General features: G+C 44.4%; 1 protein-coding gene across 1 annotated transcript in view; it reads right to left on the bottom strand.

Annotated features, from left to right (window-relative positions):
- cnih3 (cornichon family AMPA receptor auxiliary protein 3) overlaps positions 1-19,631 on the bottom strand; it is a 109,963-nt gene extending 90,332 nt beyond the window's left edge. Inside the window, exon 1 of the mRNA XM_079255651.1 lies at positions 19,530-19,631. Within this exon, the coding sequence (XP_079111777.1) occupies positions 19,530-19,607 (78 nt within the window). The 5' untranslated portion in view covers positions 19,608-19,631. The remainder of the gene's footprint in view (positions 1-19,529) is intronic.
- Between the last annotated feature and the right edge of the window lie 2,169 nt (positions 19,632-21,800).

Raw genomic sequence — 21,800 nt, 5'->3', positions numbered from 1 at the left:
CGGAGTCTTGTTCACGAGTGAGGGAAGGATGGAGCACGAGATCGACAGACGGATCGGTGCGGCGTCTGCAGTAATGCAGACTCTGCGCCGGTCTGTCGTGGTGAAGAAGGAGCTGAGCCAGAAGGCGAAGCTCTCGATTTACCAGTCGATCTACGTTCCTACCCTCACCTATGGTCATGAGCTGTGGGTCGTGACCGAAAGAACAAGATCTCGTATACAGGCGGCTGAAATGAGTTTCCTCCGCAGGGTGGCCGGGCTCTCCCTTAGAGATAGGGTGAGGAGCTCGGTCATCCGGGAGGAGATCAGAGTAGAGCCGCTGCTCCTCCGCATCGAGAGGAACCAGTTGAGGTGGCTCGGGCATCTGGTCAGGATGCTTCCTGGACCTCCCTAGTGAGGTGTTCAAAACACGTCCCTCTGGGAGGAGATTGCGGGGAAGACCCAGGACACGCTGGAGGGATTATATCTCTCAGCTGGCCTGGGAACGCCTCGGGATCCCCCCCGCAGAGTTGGCAAATGTCACTGGGGAGAGGGAAGTCTGGGCTTCCCTGCTTAGGCTGCTGCCCCTGCGACCCGACCCCGGATAAGTGGCACGAAGACGAGACGAAAAATCAGGCGAGGCATATTCTGCTACATAGATATAGATGTAGATATAGATAGATAGATTGATAGATTTTCCAATGCATTTCATACATTAATGAAATGCATTTGAAAATATTTTTTAAAAACATTCTATTATCCTACAGTATTTTATTTATATAGATTAGCTATCCTACTCATTTTTCCATTTATGTTCATATCATGTGCCATGCAGTTTCCAAACACAAACCTGTAGAACAATAAGAACGAGTTAACCCTTTCATGACAATGCAACATTTTTTTTAAATACAGTATTTTACCTCTACAGACAAATGCAATACTTTGTTTTGTTTAGTGATATTTAGAATTTATCATGATTTGTCATTTATTTTAATGTGTTCTATAAAACATTCATGAAATAATATAAAATCATAATGATATTATGTAAATCTTCGATAAAAGAAAAGGATACAGGTATACCGGTATCCTTTTGTTTTCCTATTTATTGCAAAGGTAAACTTGTGTAATTACACCATGTTCAATTATATCACATATTTATTTATTCTCCAGTGAGTAGAAATGTATTGGATGACTCACTAACATCCACTGAAGTTGTTTATTTAGATAAATACCATTCTCATTCATGAAAATGCAAGAAAAAAATCTTGTAAATAGGCGTCCACTATATGGCCACTATGCATGAAAGGGTTAAATAAAGCAACGGTGTTCAAATGAAAATAATTATGTTCAATAAAATACGGAACCTCCTTGTTGACTGACTGAGGAAAATGCAGAAACTTGTTTTGTTAGGAAAAAATGGTCATAAAACCAGCCAGCCAAAGTATTTTTGCAGCTATTGTACTTAACATGGTGCTTTTAATTTGAAAGTCATGTTTTACTGGTTCTTTCTGTTCTAAAGGACTGAACATGTCAAATATGCCACTTTTTTTACTTTAATTATTTGTGTAATTTTTCCCAGTCTGATGAAAATAAAGGAAATATTGATATTAGAGTTGTTTTACTATTTAGTAAAAAGTATCAAAAAGTATCAAAATGCAAAATGGTTTCAGGATTAAAACAGGAATTTGGTATCGTGACAAACCTAGTCGGTAATAAGACTGTGAGCGAGTGCAGCGGCGGTATGGAGGCTGAGAGAAGGACGGAGGCAGTTGCTGCTTTGTAGGAGGAAATATGCAGACCTGGTAATGTTTATGTTGTGAGATTGAAATGACGATATGCTGTGGGGGATGACGACCACACTCTTAACCTGAGAGGAAGGGGAGATAAATAGCTGGGTCCAAAACCACTTTAAAAACAGCTAAAAGTCAAAGCAGACATGTAGCCAGTGTAAACCAGAGCGACATGCTTCTGCGATGTGCTAAAAGATGTTGCAGCGTTCTGTACTGAATGAAGCTCATTCAGGCACACACCTCAAGCTGCCGTGTTGCCTCCAACGTTCGCGCTACATATCAAACATACCCATCCAATCTGGCAGGTCTGTCTGAGCTGCACGCGCCCTTCCTTGCTGTTTACTTCATGCTTGCTGCCACTCCTGCTGCTGCTTCGATGATCACTGCATTTTGCCTGTTGTTGTTTGGAGCCTCTCCACCATCCCAGCATCCATCTACAGGCTGCAGTTAACCTTTAATCTTATACGTATTATATTTTTAAAACTTACAGTTACTCAAATATTTTCATTACTTTATGGAAACAAAAACAAAAACCACCAAAAAAACTGTTCAAACCCTGCTGTTCATGACCAATACTTACCTTCTGTTGCACTACAATAATGGTAACATGCTGATATAATATATTACATTTTTTTCGTTGCTGCCCATTTTACTTTGGGTCTGGCTTTAAAATGTTAAAGAAAAAATGCTGTTGGTGTTTTTGTTTTTATTTATTTAACTGATTAAAAAACATGCATGTGCAAGACTTGAAGATCTGGGAGGCTAGCCACCAAAGTGCTATGATCCGTAAAGCTTATATCCATGGACCCGCAGGTTGTTTGACTGAACTGGTGGCTGTTTGGATTCATTTCAGTTTATAAACATAAAAAAGCAAGATAGCAACTTGAAATATGTGTATTGCCAAAGTTTCCAGGTTAAAAAGTTGTTCAGAAAAGAGAAAATGGTGCAGCAGACACTGCTGAAGCTGTCCAGCAGAGAGGTAAACTTCCATCGGACAACATGCAAACTGAAGGCATTATCCCACAGAATGCTCATCATTCTGGCCAGTCAGATTCTAACCCTCAAGAATCCTTCTGAAAAAGTCTGCTAGCTAAAAATCTGTTATCCTATGAGACAACGAGACTTGCATGAACAAGGTAAAGGAGTGAGTCTCCAGCTTGTTTTGCGGCAGCTTGGTGATCATTACGGGCAAACAGGCGGTCCTCGGTCTACAAACGAGTTCTGTTCCTACGCCGTGGCGTAAACCGAAATTCATCTGAAGTCAAATTTTTACCCTTAAATACCCCCTAAATACCCCTTAATCAATAAATAACTGTCTAAATAAACGTAATATACATCATATTCATGGAAAAACAGTACAGACAATTAAAATAGACTTTTTAATAAAATTAAAGTAAATATATAGGCACTGAGGCTCCGTCTCCGCCTCCACGCCACGCGTTTAACAGCTTATATGGATTTCTTGCTCTTTTTTTAATCTACGTTCATTTAATGAGCATCGAAGAGTCAAAACGATGTAAACTGAGAACCACATAACCCGTGGACGGCCTGTATTTTACAGTGCAGTGTTAGTTTCAATATAACTCCCAGCTTTCCGACCTTCTTGGGCGGTTACAAGCATGTGCAAGTGACGTACGAATAAATAGGGAAAATCATCAAATCAGTGTTGGTGTTGAGTAAAACTGACTTCAGTTTTAACTCAATTAATTTTCTGAACCACTTACTCCAATTAAGGGACTACGTGTAGCTATCATTTAGTAGGGAATGGAAAGAAACTAAAAAAAAGAATTGATTTCTCTCTTTCTTATTTTTATTTTACAGCAATTTGGTGCCCTTTCTGGCAGTTGGAGCCCGAGGCAACCGTCTAGGCCGCCAATGCCCAGGGCCGGCCTTGGGTTTTCTTATGGCTAAATTTAGTATTAAGTATTTTATTCAGCTTGATGCCAATAACTTGACCCCCTGGGAACAAATGAAGACCTTTTCCACGACGACGGGATGTGGCTTTCCACAGTTTGGTTTCCGAAAGGAGAATCTCTTCATTGCTTTTGATGCAGGAACTATCCTGTCAACTGATTTGCTGAGTTAAATTCTGGTTATGGCATCGTTGTTGGGAGGACTTTTTAGAGAATCTATCACCTATAGCTCAGGACTGAAAGTAGTTTTAAAACATGCTGCTTTACTTCAGGCCTGTAGGCATTCCATCTTTTTTTATATATAGATTATATAGATCTTGTCTTCAAATACAACACGTTGCTTTAGATTATTGGTAAATAATGATTGACTGATTTGAGACGCAGAGGGAGTCAGGGACTCCCTGCTGTCATCGACAGGAATAATCCAGCAGAAAAAAGTCTCGCGGTTGGTTTTTCTTTCCCACAACTGAATGTTATTTTCTTCTTCATCTTCTTGTAACATTTTTTTACATTCATCCAGCACTGTCTCATCTCTAAGATCAATATTCACCTTATCAGTGAATGAAGCCTTTTTTTTTTTTTTTTTTACCATCACAGAAGTCTCATTCTGACATTCATCAGCAGTTTCTTACTTTGATCGGAATCTTTGACTGATCACGTATGAAGAAGCATCTTTTATCTGATCATCACTTGGTCTGGGGTCAGACCACATATCTCCAGCAGACCTGTCAGGAGATGTCTGAGGATTCGTTCACCACATCTTCTACACGGTGAAGGATGCGAACAGCATGCAGCTCGTTACGGTGATGTTAAGCTGAATGGTTGAAGCTTCCAAAGGAGTAAGCATTAAAATCTCAGAATAAAGTGAAGCTGAGGTGGATGATCTCGATCTTCACTCGTTTCACTATGAAGCACATCTTCGTCCTCTGACCTGGATTCGTCTGACGGAGCAAAGATGGGAAATATATTTAATCTGCTCCACACCTTTAGTCACTCTCGTTTCTGCATGCCGCACATCCAAAAAAACAACTTGTTTTTCTTCATCATAAGGCCACCAGGAAGTCCTGGACAGCTCCGGATGTGTTGCGGTTTAACAGTGTCAGCAATTATTCACACAACACCTCTGATAAACCTGTGAATGCCCTGTACTTGTCAAAATCTCAGTGCGATGAAAAGCCAGATCTCGTCCAAGAGGCGACAGCAAGTATGATCTTCTGTTTTCCTCCATCGCCAAACTGGACGATGTGTGAAATCCTGATGTTCAGCGAATAAACGGAAAACGTGTGGAAAGGGAACGTGGAGGAGAAAAGAAGGCGTGAAATGAAAGCATTTCTCCGTCGCTAGCTCGTGTTTTAAAGGACGGACATGGAGCAGCAACGACCTGCAAGCGTCTGCAAAGCCCCACTTTCACATGCAAAGTTAACATGATATATTGATTTAATGGACAGCGATTCTCTGCTGATACCTCAGATTCAGTCATCAGGATCCACAGAGTGATATTACACAATATCACATTCAGTTCTATTTATATCAAAAATCACAAAAAGATTTATAAATACTATTTAACATGTTTTATTCCTCAACTCGGTGAGTTAATTTCCTTCATTTAAATAAAAAAAAGACCAATAATAATAAAGTCAAAGGGAAAATGCAGCCATTTTCAGGATAAAAGTGTGACAAATGGTTTTTGCATAGATTTTTTTTTAACAAAGTTTGCATTTTGGATCAATGTCATTGGCTCATTGACTACATGACTGATATATCGCTGAGACCGATGAATAGCTACACCTCTGGTTAAAACCACATTCAGAGAGAAGAAGTGAAAGAAAGAGACCTGAGCTGCTATGTGATGGGCTAATTAAACAGAATTATTGCCAAATTGAAAATTAAGGGGGTAACATTGATGATGGGAGGAAGAACCCTGCGTCCAGTTCCCGTGTCAGCTCCCAGTAAGCAGAGAGGGAGCCTGCATGTTTCAGCAGCCTTTACAGGACCTTTAATGAACCTCTTAGAATACTAATTAGCTTAATATTTGTAAAGTAACATTAACTGAATTAATCTGATAAAAACAACAATGAAATTGGACTTTTTTTTTTTTTAAATTTTTTTTAGTGAGAACCTTGTGAGAAACTGTAATTACTATATTTAAACTGATCTTAGACAAATCTTTAAGGGATACAAACTTCTAATTTACTAAGACACTATTTACAGGAAGTGCTACCTTATCATTATCTTGAAACACGGATCCTTTTTCTCTTTTAACTTTTTTTTTGTCTACAGGTGGCTGAAATGAGTTTCCTCTGCAGGGTGGCCAGACTGGTGAGCGTGAGGAGCTCGGTCATTCGGGAGAAGATTCTATTCTACAGTCATTTAGCAGACGCTTTTATCCAAAGCGGTTTACATCTGAGTGAGAACAACACAAGCACGAAGTAAAACAGTAGAAGACATCGTAGGAAGGTGCTGGTGGACTGTCCAGTTGGACGCAGATCAGAGTAGAGCCGCTGCTCCTCCACATCAAGAGGAACCAGTTGAGGTGGCTCGGGCATCTGGTCAAGATGCCTCCTGGACTTCCCTGGTGAGGTGTTCCAGGCACGTCCCTCTGGGAGGAGACCCTGGGGGAGACTTAGGACATGCTGGAGGGATTACATCTCTCGGCTGGTCTGGGAACGCCTCGGGATCCAGATAGACAACAGAGTTGGCAAATGTGGCTGGGGAGAGGGAAGTCTGGGCTTCCCTGCTTAGGCTGCTGCCCCCGCGACCCGACCCCGGATAAGTGGAAGGAGATGGATGGATGCCTATTTTTTCATGTTTTTTTTTTTTTTTATTTTATGTAAAAATACAGAGAAGCTGAGGCCTTTTAAACTCAGTTAACACCCAGATGTAATGTTTTCAGGACAACCTCAGTTGTCACATGATGAGGCTAAAATTCATCTTTCAACAGAAACAGCACCATAAAGTCCAAACAAAACTACGAACAGCAGAATTCTGTGTAGAAATAACACACTCATCAGCAGCGACCAATCTGCACATCATTCTCACCTTTATGAGGGGAAATAATGGACTGAAACCTTTAAAATATAAAAACACTTTTTCTTTGTTTACACTTATTTCTGTTACTATTTACCTGCTATCGTCACTAAAACACGTCTAGCTTAGCTGAGTTTTGCTTTAGTGCCGCTGTGCATCGGTAGACCATTATTTCCGAATCAGAATCAGAATGCATGTAATAATCATTGAGCCAGCGTCCCGGCGCAACGAAATGTCTTCCAGAACAACCCGAAAAGAGAAAACATAAGGAACACAAATAAGCCCATGTACTCAGACAGTCACAACATAGGAAAATAATAATGAGACAACAGACATGTAACGTAACAGGACCAGCAGACTGATGCAGAGATTTCTTATTTTTCCTCCTTTGTCACAAATACAAACTTTCTGCTTACTTGTTGATGTTTGGCTGCTCCTGATTGGACATTACCATCAATCTACGCTCTCTGATTGGTGGAAAGATTGACAGGAAGTGACTTCATCATAAAGTGTGGGTCAAAATAAAGGTTTCTTATTAACATAGTAGTAATAATCTTTTTATCATAATGAAAATGTGATAAATAATGGTGTCATTGTGGATTTACCTTAGTAGGGTCAATTAACGTTACATTTTGTGGCTGGATTGTAAACATCCTAGATGGGATCTAAATGCTTGGAAAACATCTGCAGATCATTAAAAAGAGAACGTTATCCATCACACTACCGTTCCTCTAAAACTGTATGAAATATGAACAAACTATCAGAGTTTTAAGGGTTAAAATGCAACACGTGTCTGACTAATAACATGACTACGAACAGTAAACCCATCAGGGATCTGTGGGATACAGGAGGAGTCCCCAGCTTTACTCTCACCACATTAATTAAACCAACTTCCTGCCGTATCACAGAAACCCCAAGCGGGAGACTGAACCATGTCAGTCTGCAACGCGGCAAAGCTCGGCATCATATCGGAACTATGGGACTTTCTCCGTCGTTAAATGATGCACCGGGGAGGGTCTGCACCCCCCCTCCTCAGCTTTAATGACACTTAAAGTACATGAGGGACTGTTTGCACATGACGGGAGAATTGTCGGAGCAGAGGAGGATTGTTGAGGCACTCAGCCGAGGAGTTCGGAGACAGTTGCAGTTCACCTTGTACGTTAATTAAAATGGTTTTTTATTCGCTCCTGCAGGTTTGCAAGGTGTTGCATCTGATTTAGTCCAAGTCTGCTTCCAGGTGAACCATTCCATTGGTCCAGCAGCCAGGGTGCTAGCATGGGCGTTCATCTATTGTGCATTTACTACTCGTAACGGACACATATGTCAAATTCAGAAAACATCACATCACATGTGTGCATGTGTGTGCGCGCATATGTGTGCATGCGTGTGTATGTGTGTGCGTGTATGTGTGTGTGTGTGCGTGCATGGGGGAGGGTCTTGGTGCTCAGGGAGCGCTGCTGGTGCGCTGGGGTGCGGCCTGGCTGCCGCTCGGTGGCGGTCTGGGGATCCCGGCCCTCCGTTGGTGTGGGCTGGGCCCTCTGCCTGCAGGGGTGGGGGGTTGCTTCCGGGCTCTTGGGGCCGTGGGGCCCGCGCTCTGTCTGCCCTGGGTGGCCGGTGCCCGGCGGGGCCGGTCCTCACTGGTCCGGGCCTGCTGGGGCCTGTTCCCCCTGACTGCGGGGGACTCTGGCTGGGACCCCCCTCTGCCGCCTCCTGGGTCGGTGCATGGCTGGCTCCGGGGTGGGGCGGTTGGGGTCTGCGCCTGGGGGTGGCTGCCGATGGCCCGGGTCTCGGGGGTACTCCTGGCGTGCCTCTTGCCTTTGTGTGGGAGGGGTCACACTGGTATGATCACCTTTTCCGGAACACGTTCCACTCTGCATGTTCTGCATGTGACACAGTCACCGAGTCGTCATGCAGTTTTATTCACTAACAGCAGCTAGTTTTCTCATTTCTGTTTGTTTCTCATTTATATTTAACTTTTTAGATTCATAGTTTAGTTACTATGATCTAAAGTTGGCTTGTATGTGTATGTATATGTGTTAATACTGGCAAGTGCGTATATGTTTGTACGTATGTATGTGTGTGTGTGCATAAAGGTGTGTGTGTATATATATATATATATATATATATATATATATATATATATATATATATATATAGATAGATAGATATAGATAGATATATATGTATGTGTGTATATGTGTGGGTATGTATGTGTGTATATGTTTCCATCTGTAGGTTGTTTTTGGGTTATTTTTTAGTTGTTTTTTTACCTCTCCCTTTATCTCTTTCACTTTTCTTATGAGGTGTTTTTTCTCCTTTCTCTTTCTGTCTTTTGTCTGTCCTCTCCGGTCCAGCAGCACAAACTCTACCATCCATCCATCCATCCATCTTCTGCCGCTTATCCGGGGTCGGGTCGCGGGGGCAGCAGCCTAAGCAGGGAAGCCCAGACTTTCCTCTCCCCAGCCACATTTGCCAAATCTGCGGGGGGGATCCCGAGGCGTTCCCAGGCCAGCCGAGAGATGTAATCCCTCCAGCGTGTCCTGGGTCTTCCCCGGGGTCTCCTCCCAGAGGGACGTGCCTGGAACACCTCACCAGGGAGGCGTCCAGGAGGCATCCTGACCAGATGCCCGAGCCACCTCAACTGGTTCCTCTCGATGCGGAGGAGCAGCGGCTCTACTCTGAGCCCCTCCCGGATGACCGAGCTCCTCACCCTATCTCTAAGGGAGAGCCCGGCCACCCTGCGGAGGAAACTCATTTCAGCTGCCTGTATACGAGATCTCGTTCTTTCGGTCACGACCCACAGCTCATGACCATAGGTGAGGGTAGGAACGTAGATCGACTGGTAAATCGAGAGCTTCACCTTCTGGCTCAGCTCCTTCTTCACCACGACAGACCGGCGCAGAGTCCGCATTACTGCAGACGCCGCACCGATCCGTCTGTCGATCTCGCGCTCCATCCTTCCCTCACTCGTGAACAAGACCCCGAGATATTTAAACTCCTGCACTTGAGGCAGGACCTGACCCCCGACCCGGAGAGGGCAATCCACCCTATTCCGGCTGAGGACCATGGTCTTAGATTTTGAGGTGCTGATTCTCATCCCAGCCGCTTCACACTCGGCCGCGAATCGCTCAAGCGAGAGCTGGAGATCACGACCAGATGAAGCCAACAGGACCACGTCATCCGCAAAAAGCAGGGACCCAATCCTGAGGCCACCAAGTCGGATCCCCTCAACACCTCGGCTGTGCCTAGAAATTCTGTCCATATAAGTTATGAACAGAATCGGTAATAAAGGGCAGCCTTGGCGGAGTCCAACCCTCACCGGAAACGGATCCGACTTACTACCGGCAATGCGAACCAAGCTCTGACACCTGTCGTACAGGGACCGGACAGCTCGTACAAGGTGGTCCGGTACCCCATACTCCCGGAGTACCCCCCACAGGAGTCCCCGGGGGACACGGTCCAATGCCTTCTCCAGGTCCACAAAGCACATGTAGACTGGTTGGGCAAACTCCCATGCCCCCTCCAGGACCCCCAGAGAGGGTATAGAGCTGGTCCACTGTTCCGCGACCAGGACGAAAACCACACTGCTCCTCCTCAATCCGGGATTCGAATATCCGGCGGACCCTCCTCTCCAGGACCCCTGAATAGACCTTACCAGGGAGGCTGAGGAGTGTGATTCCCCTGTAATTGGAACACACCCTCCGGTCCCCCTTCTTAAAAAGGGGGACCACCACCCCAGTCTGCCAATCCAGCGGTACTGCCCCCGATGTCCACGCAATGCTGCCGAGGCGTGTCAGCCAGGACAGCCCCACAGCATCCAGAGCCTTAAGGCCTTGCCGCCAAGGAGCTTTTTGACCACCTCAGCGACTTCAGCCCCAGAGATAGGAGAGTCCACCCCTGAGTCCACCAGCTCTGCTCCCTCATGGGAAGACGTGTTGGTAGGATTGAGGAGGTCTTCAAAGTATTCCTTCCACCGACCCACAACGTCCCGAGTTGAGGTCAGCAGCTCCCCACCTCCACTGTACACAGTATTGATGGAGCACTGTTTCCCCCTCCTGAGCCGCCGGATGGTGGACCAGAATCTCCTCGAAGCCGTCCAGAAGTCTTTCTCCATGGCCTCGCCGAACTCCTCCCATGCCCGAATTTTTGCCTCGGCAACAGCCGAAGCCGCATGCCGCTTAGCCCGCCGGTACCCATCAGCTGCCTCCAGAGTCCCACAGGCCAAGAAGGCTCGATAGGACTCCTTCTTCAGCTTGACGGCATCCCTCACTGCTGGTGTCCACCAACGAGTCCTGGGATTACCGCCACGACAGGCACCAACGACCTTACAGCCACAGCTCCGGCAGGCCGCCTCAGCAATAGAGGCACGGAACACAGCCCATTCGGACTCAATGTCCCCCGCCTCACTCGGGGCATGTTCGAAGCTCTGCTGAAGGTGGGAGTTGAAGCTCGCTCTGACAGGGGACTCAGCCAGACGTTCCCAGCAGACCCTCACAACACGTTTGGGCCTGCCAGCTCTGACCGGCTTCCTCCCCCACCATCTGAGCCAACTCACCACCAGGTGGTGATCAGTTGACAGCTCCGCCCCCCTCTTCACCCGAGTGTCCAAGGCATGTGGCCGCAGGTCCGACGATACGACTACAAAGTCGATCATTGAACTGCGGCCCAGGGAATCCTGATGCCAGGTGTACATATGGACACTCTTATGCTGGAACATGGTGTTCGTTATAGACAATCCATGACGAGCACAGAAGTCCAATAACAAAACACCATTTGGGTTCAGAGGGGGGGGACCATGCCTCCCAATCACTCCCCTCCAGATCTCACTGTCATTGCCCACGTGAGCATTGAAGTCCCCCAGCAGAACAATGGAGTCCCCAGAAGGAGCACCATCCAGCACTCCCTCCAAGGACTCCAGAAAGGGTGGGTACTCTGAACTGCTGTTCGGTGCATAAGCACAGACAACAGTCAGGACCCGTCCCCCCACCCGGAGGCGGAGGGAAACTACCCTTTCATCCACCGGGGTAAACCCCAACGTGCAGGCACCAAGCTGGGGGCTGATGAGAATGCCCACACCTGCTCGGCGCCTCCCACCATGAGCAACTCCAGAGTGGAAGAAAGTCCAGCCCCTTTCGAGGGTACTGGTTCCAGAGCCCAAGCCATGCGTCGAGGTGAGTCCAACTATATCTAGTCGGAACCGCTCAACCTCACGCACAAGCTCAGGCTCCTTCCCCACCAGAGAGGTGACGTTCCACGTCCCCAGAGCCAGCTTCTGCAGCCGGGGATCGGACCGCCAGGGTCCCCGCCCCTTGCTGCTGCCCAGCTCACATTGCACCCGACCCCTACGGCTCCTCCCGCAGATGGTGAGCCCACGGGAGGTGGGGCCCATGTAACCCTTTCGGGCTGAGCCCGACCGGGCCCCATGGGCGAAGGCCCGGCCACCAGACGCTCGCTCTCGTACCCCGCCTCCAGGCCTGGCTCCAGAGGGGGGTCCCGGTAACCCGTGTCCGGGCAAGGGAACATTCATGCCCAGGTTAGTCGTCATCATAGGGGTCTATGAGCCGTGCTTGGACTGGTCCCTCCCCTAGACACCTGTTTGCCATGGGTGACCCTACCAGGGGCATAAAGCCCCCGACAACATAGCTGCTAGGATCTTTGGGACGCACAAACCCCTCCACCACGATAAGGTGACGGCTCAGGGAGAGGACAAACTCTACAATTCAAACAATAATACAAAATAAATATAGAAATAAAATAAAAATTCAGAATGTCAAGGGGATCATTATATCTATAAAGCTTCCCTTGGCAGAGAAAATTTGCTCAGCAGAACACAGCATCTAGACTATCATTCTGCTTGCCTAAATGCTGGACAAGACAAAAAAAAAAAAAAATTCAAAATTCAGAAAATTAAATGAAGAAATATTCATATTTAGAATAAAAGAAAAAAAATGCTATGAAGTCAGTGCGAGTTTTACATATTGGGCCGTAAGAAGAAGAAGAAATGAGTTTGGTTGTTAAGCTTGGTCATGAGTGGAGGGGGTGGTATGTTATGGACCAGTTTCCAGGAAAGTCTTGGAAAATTGTGAAACAGAAGAGGACTGTGGCAGATTCAACATTTTTGTTGGAAACCTAAATAGTTAAGTATATTTGAACATTTTGACGGTCAGAAGGTTCAGAAGAATAAAGACATCAAAACAGAAAACAAGAAGGCACTGCGCACGTCAAAAGCGTCAAAAAAAATTTTAAAATCTGTCCAATATTCGAATCAATCCACTGAGCTTCTATGTAAAGATAGATGGCGTGGATCAGCACTTTTACTAAATGCTGGTAAATGAAGGCTGCATGTAGGTATTATGTAAATAACGCAAAGCGGACCGGTCGTCAGTCATCACAGCTCAAAGTGACTTCATAGAAAAAATGTAATGATCTTATATGGAAAATCATGAAGTTAAGAATATATATGAAGTTTGAAATTATATATATATATATACTGTATACACACACACATATATATATATATATATATATATGTGTGTGTGTGTGTGTATTTTATATTATAAATGACAATGTCTGCATTATATATTATATAAATATGAATAAATACAGAATAAATGTGTTATTCTATGTATTTATAACAGAAATAAGTAGAAAACAAAGATTTCAAAGTCTATCCATTTTCTTCACTGCATAGTATAAATTCAGGTTTGCGGAAAGCTGGAGTCACTGACAAAATGAAATATTATAAGCTGATGGATATTTATGTCGTCTATATATATATATATATATATATATATATATATATATATATATATATATATATATATATATATATGCAGATATGCATGTGTATATGAATATTAAGTTGGACAAGTATGTAGTATGTGGATGTTGTGTGGTATAAAGATATATGAACCAGAATGAGTAGAAAGGTGTGGGGATTCCAAAAGCATGTTTACTACTTTTCACACTACTTTTTCAATCTTTATCATGTAATGATTTGATGATGTAACATCCATCCATCCATTTTCCTAACCGCTTCGTCCAATGAAGCGTCGCCATGAAGCTGAAGTCCTTCCCAGCAATCACTGGGCGAGGGGCGGGTACACCAGTACAGGTCACAAGGACAGGAGTCAGAACAACCAGGATCAGGATCAGCATCAGCATCAGGACCAGGACCAGGACCAGGATCAGGATTAGGATTAAAACCAGGACTAGGACCAGGATCGGGATCGGCATCCGGAGCAGGATCAGAATGAGGTTCAGCATCAGGATCAGGTTAAGCATTAGAATCGGAATCAACATCAGGATTAGGATTAGGACCAGGATCAGGATTGGACCAGAGGCCTGCTGTAGAAAACAGACTTTTCAGTTCCAGACCAGCAGCTCTGAGTTGCTTTAATCAACTTTGAGTGTCTTTGCTCAGAGTCAAGACCCACTATAGAAAGCCATCATCACTGGAGCGCCAATACCTGCAGTCACCATGGCAACCACTGACAAAAAAAGCTGCCAGTTATTTCCCCCATCAGAGCAACCCGTTCCCGTACCAGCATACGAGGAATACGATGAGATGTTCCAAAAAAAGAAGAAAAAACGGGGAACGCTACTGCTGCTGAGGAGAGAGGTGCATCATGGGAGAAAGCTGCGGCTGGAGTCACTGTGGAAGTTCCACTCTCCTGGTAGAAAAGCTGCAGCATGTGGGCTCATTTATTGTAGGATAGAAAATGATCTGAGATTTATTTTTTTTCAGTTCCACTGAAGAAAAAGGCCCCATGGAGGAAAGTAACGAAGATTAAACACAAAAGGCTGATGGGGGGGGGGGGGGGGGGGGGGGGGGGGGGGATTTTCAGTCAATACACACCTTCCAGAGACCCTGACACTGACATTACAGCTGAAATGGGAAGGGAAAGGAGTCAGGTGGGATGAGTGAAAGCACTGCAGGTGACTAGCAGCGAGCACACAGCTGATTAAATGTCAGTGATTGATTAGGACTGATTAATGACAGAAGCTCATCCACGTGAAGCCATTTGTCCTCTCTGACCTCACCGAGTCATGTTACCTCCCCACGGAGCCGCGCACATTCCTTACTTCTCTCATGTTTTCTGTCCTAGCCTCTTTCTTCATCTACACCGTCTCATTTTGTTTATTTATAGCTTGATGTCTCCTTAGGTACTTTGACTCATCTAACTTGCTCTTTTTAGCGATGCATTAAAAACTAACCTGCTGGCCAAAACCAGGAGCTGGTTCCACTTCTTTTTCTCTCACCCTGCACATGTTTGAACACATCTGCGTCTAGGAATTACAGCTTGAAATTAACCGACTGATGGAGGTAATCAAAGTAACGGATGGAACAGAAAGAAGAGCCAACATTCTCCGGTATTTTGGCAAGTGGATGATGTTAACCTGCAGCCGTGGTTCTGTGGCTCCCCACACCACACAGCCTCTTCCTAATTATGTCTCCTCACAGTATGGAGCTGTAGCTTGTTATGCTGCCTCTGTGTGTTGCATGAAGGAGAACATGGGGAGGAGACGTCTCCAGTGCTGCTGTCATCTCAAGCAGGATGTAAAATTAAGTGGTTTTTTGCTAATGTTTCCATTGTGATCCCTCCACTGCTTACGAATTTAACACGGGATGTGCAGCATTTCTGGTGTGTGGTGTATCTCCTGTGTCTGAAAAATCACTGCAGGACATGGACTTTACACAAACGGGTCAGACTTTATCAGGGGAATCATATAGTCAGAAAGGGAATTATTGTTTTTCTGACCACAGACTGCATATAAAAGATGGGCGGAGCCTCTGTGATGTCACCTGCAGGTTTCTGAAGAGCTAAATTGAAACTCGGTTCTTACCATCGCCATCTTGGCAGCGTCACGCTTGTCTCTTCCGGAAAATACAAATGTGGGCAAAGACGTGGAGCTGAGAGGGGGGTTGTGAGGGTGAAAGTGGATGACTGACATCAAATGAACTCCGAGCTGCCTGTAGCAAAGAGCTGTCCAAGCTAACCCGTAGCTAACAGAAGCTAACCAGCTAACAAAGGTAGGCAGACTAAAGCAAAATCATGCTTCTAACCAGTTAAAAGCCGCGGTAGGTCTACATTTTGGATATCAGGTACCTGTCAATCAAAGGACACACCCTTAAATATACCAAATTTTGAGATGAAATTACTTCTAAATGGAGGAGTTATAAAAAATAATTCACATCCCCCACACTTGTCATGAAGGTAAACCTGACCTATTAAACCATTTTTCTTTTCACCAGGCTGTACACAAGTTAATTTCTGCTATACACATGTTTATTTCTCCTGTAAACTTGTTTCTTTCTGCTGTGAAGTTGGTCTTTTTAAAATGGGAGTCTATGGGGATTTGCTCTGTTTTGGAGCCTCAAGTGGATGAAGGGAGAACTGCAGGTTTTGGCTTCATTTTTAACCATTGGAAGTTCATGCTTGGGGCTGCACGGTGGCATCGTGGTTAGCACTGTGGCCAAGAAGGTCCCTGGTTTGATCATTGGCTGGGGCGAGGTTTGATCAGTGGCCTTTCTGTGTGGAGTTTGCATGTTCTCCCCATGTATGTGTGGGTTCTTTTCAGGTACTCCGGCTTCCTCCCACCGTCCAAAGACATGCACGTTAGGTTAATTGGTTACTCTAAATTGCCCCTAGGAGTGAGAGCGAGTGTGAGTGGTTGTTTTATCTCTGTGTGGCCCTATGATGGACTGGTGAGTTGTCCAGGTGTACCCTGCCTTTCGCCCAAAGACTGCGGGGATAGGCTCCAGCTTCCTGCGACCCTTCATTGGACTAAGTGGTTAGGATAATGAATGACTGACTGAATGAATGAATGAATGAAGTTCGTGCTTGGCTCGAACACACACTTGCATCCACTGCTGTGGTAGTTGTTGCCACATGAGAGACATGACAAAGAAAACATTTTTACATGAATCATTTATTTCTTTTATGATGTTGCCCTCTTTTGGCTTTTAAAGAAACTAACTAAACTAATGTATATTCGTTCAAGCTGTTTAACTGTAATTAAATGTTTTGTCTGTCCAAACAGGCCTGTGTTGTATATGATTGGCATGTCTCAATGGGATTACCTGCATAATGAAAAGGTTAAACATACTGTTACTACGGCCGGGGTTTGTCTCTCTGAGCTGTGTACTATCTCTTTACCATATAGACATAAATATCTTCCTTTCTCTTCATCTTTATATCTTTACATCTTTATATCCAAAATTGATTGGTTACAGGATATACACAACCGTTGAAACGTTTGGGATTACTTTCCTATGAAATCTGATGTGGAAAGGGAACCCAGTCTATTTCTCCAGTTTCATGCTGTAGCTAATTAAACATCAGCTTGCAGCCTTGCTAGCCTCCTCTTTACAGTACACAAAGCTGGATCCTGTAGCGTTAGCTTAGTTGGTGCTAAGTAATGTAGACACTGAGGTAGGATATTCTTTGCACCTCTTTATAGTTTGTCAGCTCCAATGTGAAAATCTTGGTTAAGTTGATGTGTGGTCTCTAAATACAGCCAATGAAACTAAATATGACATGAGTTATGTCACAATTCAGGGTCTACCCACTTTGATCCGTCGGCTACATACCTCATAGCGGTGCGCCAAGTGCTGTTACAATTCAAAGGCTCCTTCGATTCGATTCAAATTTGCAGTAAGAGAGCAACATCTTTCTTTTTTTATCGTTTCGTTTTTATCACCAGACTTTTTCGTTACTTTGAGGTAAATGAGGTTTTAATAATCAATGAAGTTCCGCTTTATCTGCCACCATGGACAGAGAATTTAATTACATGCCTGGTCTCCCAGCATTTTTTTTTCTGATGTTAATGTTACCTTGACAAGGTGTGCTCTCAGTTTGAGGAAAACTCGTATTCCACATGTTTTTTATTTACACTCACAGGAAAATGAGAGAAAAACCTTTCTGGATGCATTTTCCTTTGAATTTTTTTATATTATTGTGTGCTTGGGAATACATAATTGGATAAAAGGTGCATCTGCAGCTGCTAGAAAACAGAGGACTGGAGCACTATGGGTAATTCTCCAACATAGTAAGGACACTGAAGTGTGCAGACCCTAATTTGGGACACAGCTATAGTTTCCCCACATTAGCGAAAGACTAATCTAATGCTAACAGCTACATAGCTTCATGCTAACATCAGGTTGATAACCTGACTCATGGGGACTAATTATGTCCATAGCTCAACTTTCACAAGAACAAAAATGTCAACATTTATAAAGGATGACTAAACACATGACTTTAAACTGGTGTAGTGATACTTGTGATCCATGTTTTTCTGGAAAAGTGTTTCCTTTTCTCCTACTTTAGTGACCTGCCAATCACCTGGAGTGCTGGTGCCACCATAGTCACCCCTCTAGCTTCGAACCCGCAAGGAGCATCACAAGCGATGTAACGATATGGCATCACCCTGCAAAACTCCAACCTAAAAGTCATTAGCAGGCTCTTCAGATGTGCAACCACACCAGCACAGACCAGGATGAAACAGCTAAATCGATCCAGGAGGAACAGGTAACATGACAGACTGGTTCATTTGGGGTTGGTGTGAATGTGTAAATGAACTTTGATGTGGATCAAGTGAACCAAATGCAGGAAGTTGACTAAAATGCAAATTAAACTACTGGTAAACACAATCATAACACACACACACACACACGTAAGACAATAGGCAGTTCTGGCCATGTAATCAGCTAGGGTCAGAAGCAGCGCCATGTTTTTTGCTTCCATGTGTTGGAAACAGAAGTCTGCGTTCAGCAATGGGTAAACAGGTTTTCTTTGTTGTTTGTCAACCACAAACATGTCACACGTTTAAACTTAGAGGGGGAACCAAAGTCGGTCCTCAAAGGTCCTGCAGGTTTTGGATGTATCCCTGCTCCAACACGCCTGGCTTCCATTGAAGGGATCCAACAGCCAACAAAGTTCTGCACAATGACTGATTCTTTTGAATCAGATGTGTTGGAGCAGGGATGCATGGAAAACCTGATTGTGCCCCTCGAGGACCAGAGATGGACACCCCTGACTTAGAACACGGTGTTGATCACACAGTGAAAAAGATGCATCATTGATGATTTTATAATCACACCACAGCCATTTGAATTGGCCCCATGTTGGACAGACATGCAGACTGTTGGGCGTAATTGCTAGATCAGTTATCACGTGCATCAGGTTTGGTGTCGCAAAAGACAGACCCAAGGCAAAAGGCTGGGAGACATGACCCAAATCTGTCTTTACATAAGTCCCTGCATGATGGAAATGTTGCTCAGAGAGCAAATAATTAGATTATTCAAATATCATAACGCAGTCAGTCATACTGGCGCTGCTGTGTAGCTGAGCTGAGGCTTGATTAAAGGCAGAGGGAGCAGAGCAGGAAGATGAGGGAGGGAGATAACACCCTGCAAGATTTCCAAATTGATCTGAAAGGAAGGCTGTGTAATTGATCTGGAGGATGCTGCACAGCGTTGCAGGCATCTCCGCATTTCAAACTGGGTCAGTGTAAAGTCACCAGATGGGAGGAAAACTGGAAGGAGATGAAGATGCTGAATGCATCAGCAGACACTGAGCTGCACACCTGTATCTGGCGAAGAAGGGGGAGGGGGAGGGAGAAAAAAACCCAAAAACACACAATTCAGCTGTATCTGATATAAATGCAACACAAACGGGAAGGGGCTGTTGGGTGTGTGGTAACATTACGCACACCTGCGCGCCCACTTAGCACACGTCCCTGAAGATGACACCATTCTCTGACTGTCAGGACACAAAGGGGAGGAAAAGTCACAAGTCGACATGGAATCTGAGGTACTTACGTGCCATATTGCGAAGAAGATGAGAGACACGCAGAGGACCAGAGACAGCATGTAGCAGAAGGCAGCAAAAGTGAACATAATTGAAAAGGGAAACGGTGGATATTTTCCCAAGGAAGCACGATCCCGCTGGAAAACATCTAAAATAAAAAGAGGAGGGGGCAAAAAAAAGGGGGGAGGCTGGGGAATAAACTTCTCACGTCGCCATGGAAAGCCGAGGTGCTTCTGTCACCATGACTTGGTCCGTTTGCCTCGATTTGTTGCTGGAGACCTCGACAGATGATGAGCCCCCGCGTGCCCCCCCACCCCCCGACCCCAGCAGCAGGGATGTGACGCGGAATTCCAGGCTGCTCTCAGATCAGCTCGTTGGGCATGACCGCCGATGTCCGCAGTCTTTGGAAGGGGGTCATGTGCGCGAGGAGGCGACGCGCAAAAAGCATCTGCGGGAGCTGAAGGAGGAGGTGATCCATTCAGCAGGAGCCGACGTAAGGAGCCCCCGCCGCTTGGTGAACGCGGAGCGCGCGGGGAGAGGTGCGAACAGGTGGATTTAAAAGAGCAGCGTCCGGCGTGCGCGCGCTGCGCGTACTACCAGCTTTCCAGCTGTGCGCCGTTTTCCTGAATGGTTTTTATTTTCACCTCAGAGTAAGGAAGAGCTCTGGTTGCTATGCAGAAAACTGACATCCCACCTGAGCCCAGCCTTCAAAGTCGCCTCCAAAACAAAACAAACAAACAATTTAAAGCATTTCATCCATCAGTCTTTATTTACAGGCAGCAGCACTTTTTCCAACAGCTTCTTCATCAGAGTGCCTGAAAAAAAAAAAAAAAAAAAAAAAGAAAGGAAAAAGCGTATGACAAATAACTCCTTCAACGTGGAGTTTTTCCTTTTTAAAACATAAATTATGAAGAAAATGCAGAAAAACTGATGTTTTTAAATGATAAAAATAAAATAAAAAAATTGTCAAATAAGACAACATTTTTCTTTCTTAACATCAAAGATAGTCTGTCTGTCTGTCTGTATATCTTAATTTCCACAGACAAACTGCTGAGGAATTGAACAACTTTCCTCTGAGGAAACTGGAGCGTTTCTGGAATCAAACTGGGAGACTGGCGCCCCCACGTGGCCTTAAATATATCAGTCTGCAGACAGCATGTGAAGCGAAGCTTCAGTGACTTCCAACCAGTGGCGGTAATATTTACCATAAGGCATGAGGCCTTATGGTAAATATTATACTTCTTACTCCACTACTGTACATGATTTGCATTGCTGGTTACATATATCAAACCCTTCCTGCTCAGTGGAAACCAAATGTCCCCAAAATGATGATAATATGTGGTAATATTTGTGATAAAGAAAGAGTCATCCTTTGAGGGGCAAATTCTTAAGCCAAAACTCCAAGTATCATCTTGGCCCTGCTGGAAAATGCATCATGAAACAGATTGCATGACACAGGAAAACTAGTGATGCAAATATATAATAAATTCTTAAACTGCACAACAATAAATTAATTTTGAATTAACTCAATAAACATCTACAGCAGTAAATGATAATACACAATAATAATTTGAAAAAAAGCTATAAGATTTATAGGAATCAAGAATGTGGTAGTGTTAATGTGGCCCAACCAAGAGGGATTTTTTGAGGCTGATGTCAATTATATTTGGCAGAAAAATATTTTGAATTGATTTACTCAAAAAAGTAATTTAAAACAATATAATTAATTAATAAATGGCCGTGTGATGGGCTGGTGACCTGTCCAGTGTGTACCCTGCCTCTCACCCAATAATTGCTGATAATAATGGGATGAAATCCAGCTTCCTGTGACTCTGAATTGGTCTAAGTGGAAAATAAAATATTGATACAACAAATAAAATATCAATCATAGCCTGAACGTTTTACTTAACTTTACAGCAGAGGGGAGTTTTTAAGTACAAAAAAATTAAACAAAGCACGAAACCTCTGGCTGGCATCTGTACTGATGGATTTATCTTTACATTTAGACCAGAGGTGTGTGCTTTATGTAAGCAGCATAATGATAAGTTTGTGGAATAAACAATATTTATGCAGCCCTCTAATGCCCTTTAGTTAAATTATATTTTCTTTACGCCATCATTTTCATTAAATCCATCCACCATTAAGGTGAAGACTCATATGAACCAAACTAAAAACCAGAGACGCCTTTCTCAGATGTCGAAACATGTCATCTTTGATTTACATTTTAAATATATAATGCTCACAAATAGTCCAACACTAACATTACTAAACACCTGTTCCCC

The sequence above is a fragment of the Telmatherina bonti genome (genome assembly GCF_933228915.1).
Source record: "Telmatherina bonti genome assembly, chromosome: 16".
NCBI lineage: Eukaryota > Metazoa > Chordata > Actinopteri > Atheriniformes > Telmatherinidae > Telmatherina > Telmatherina bonti.
The sequence above is the reverse complement of the archived record's forward strand: the minus strand, read 5'-3'. Positions and strand labels throughout refer to the sequence as shown.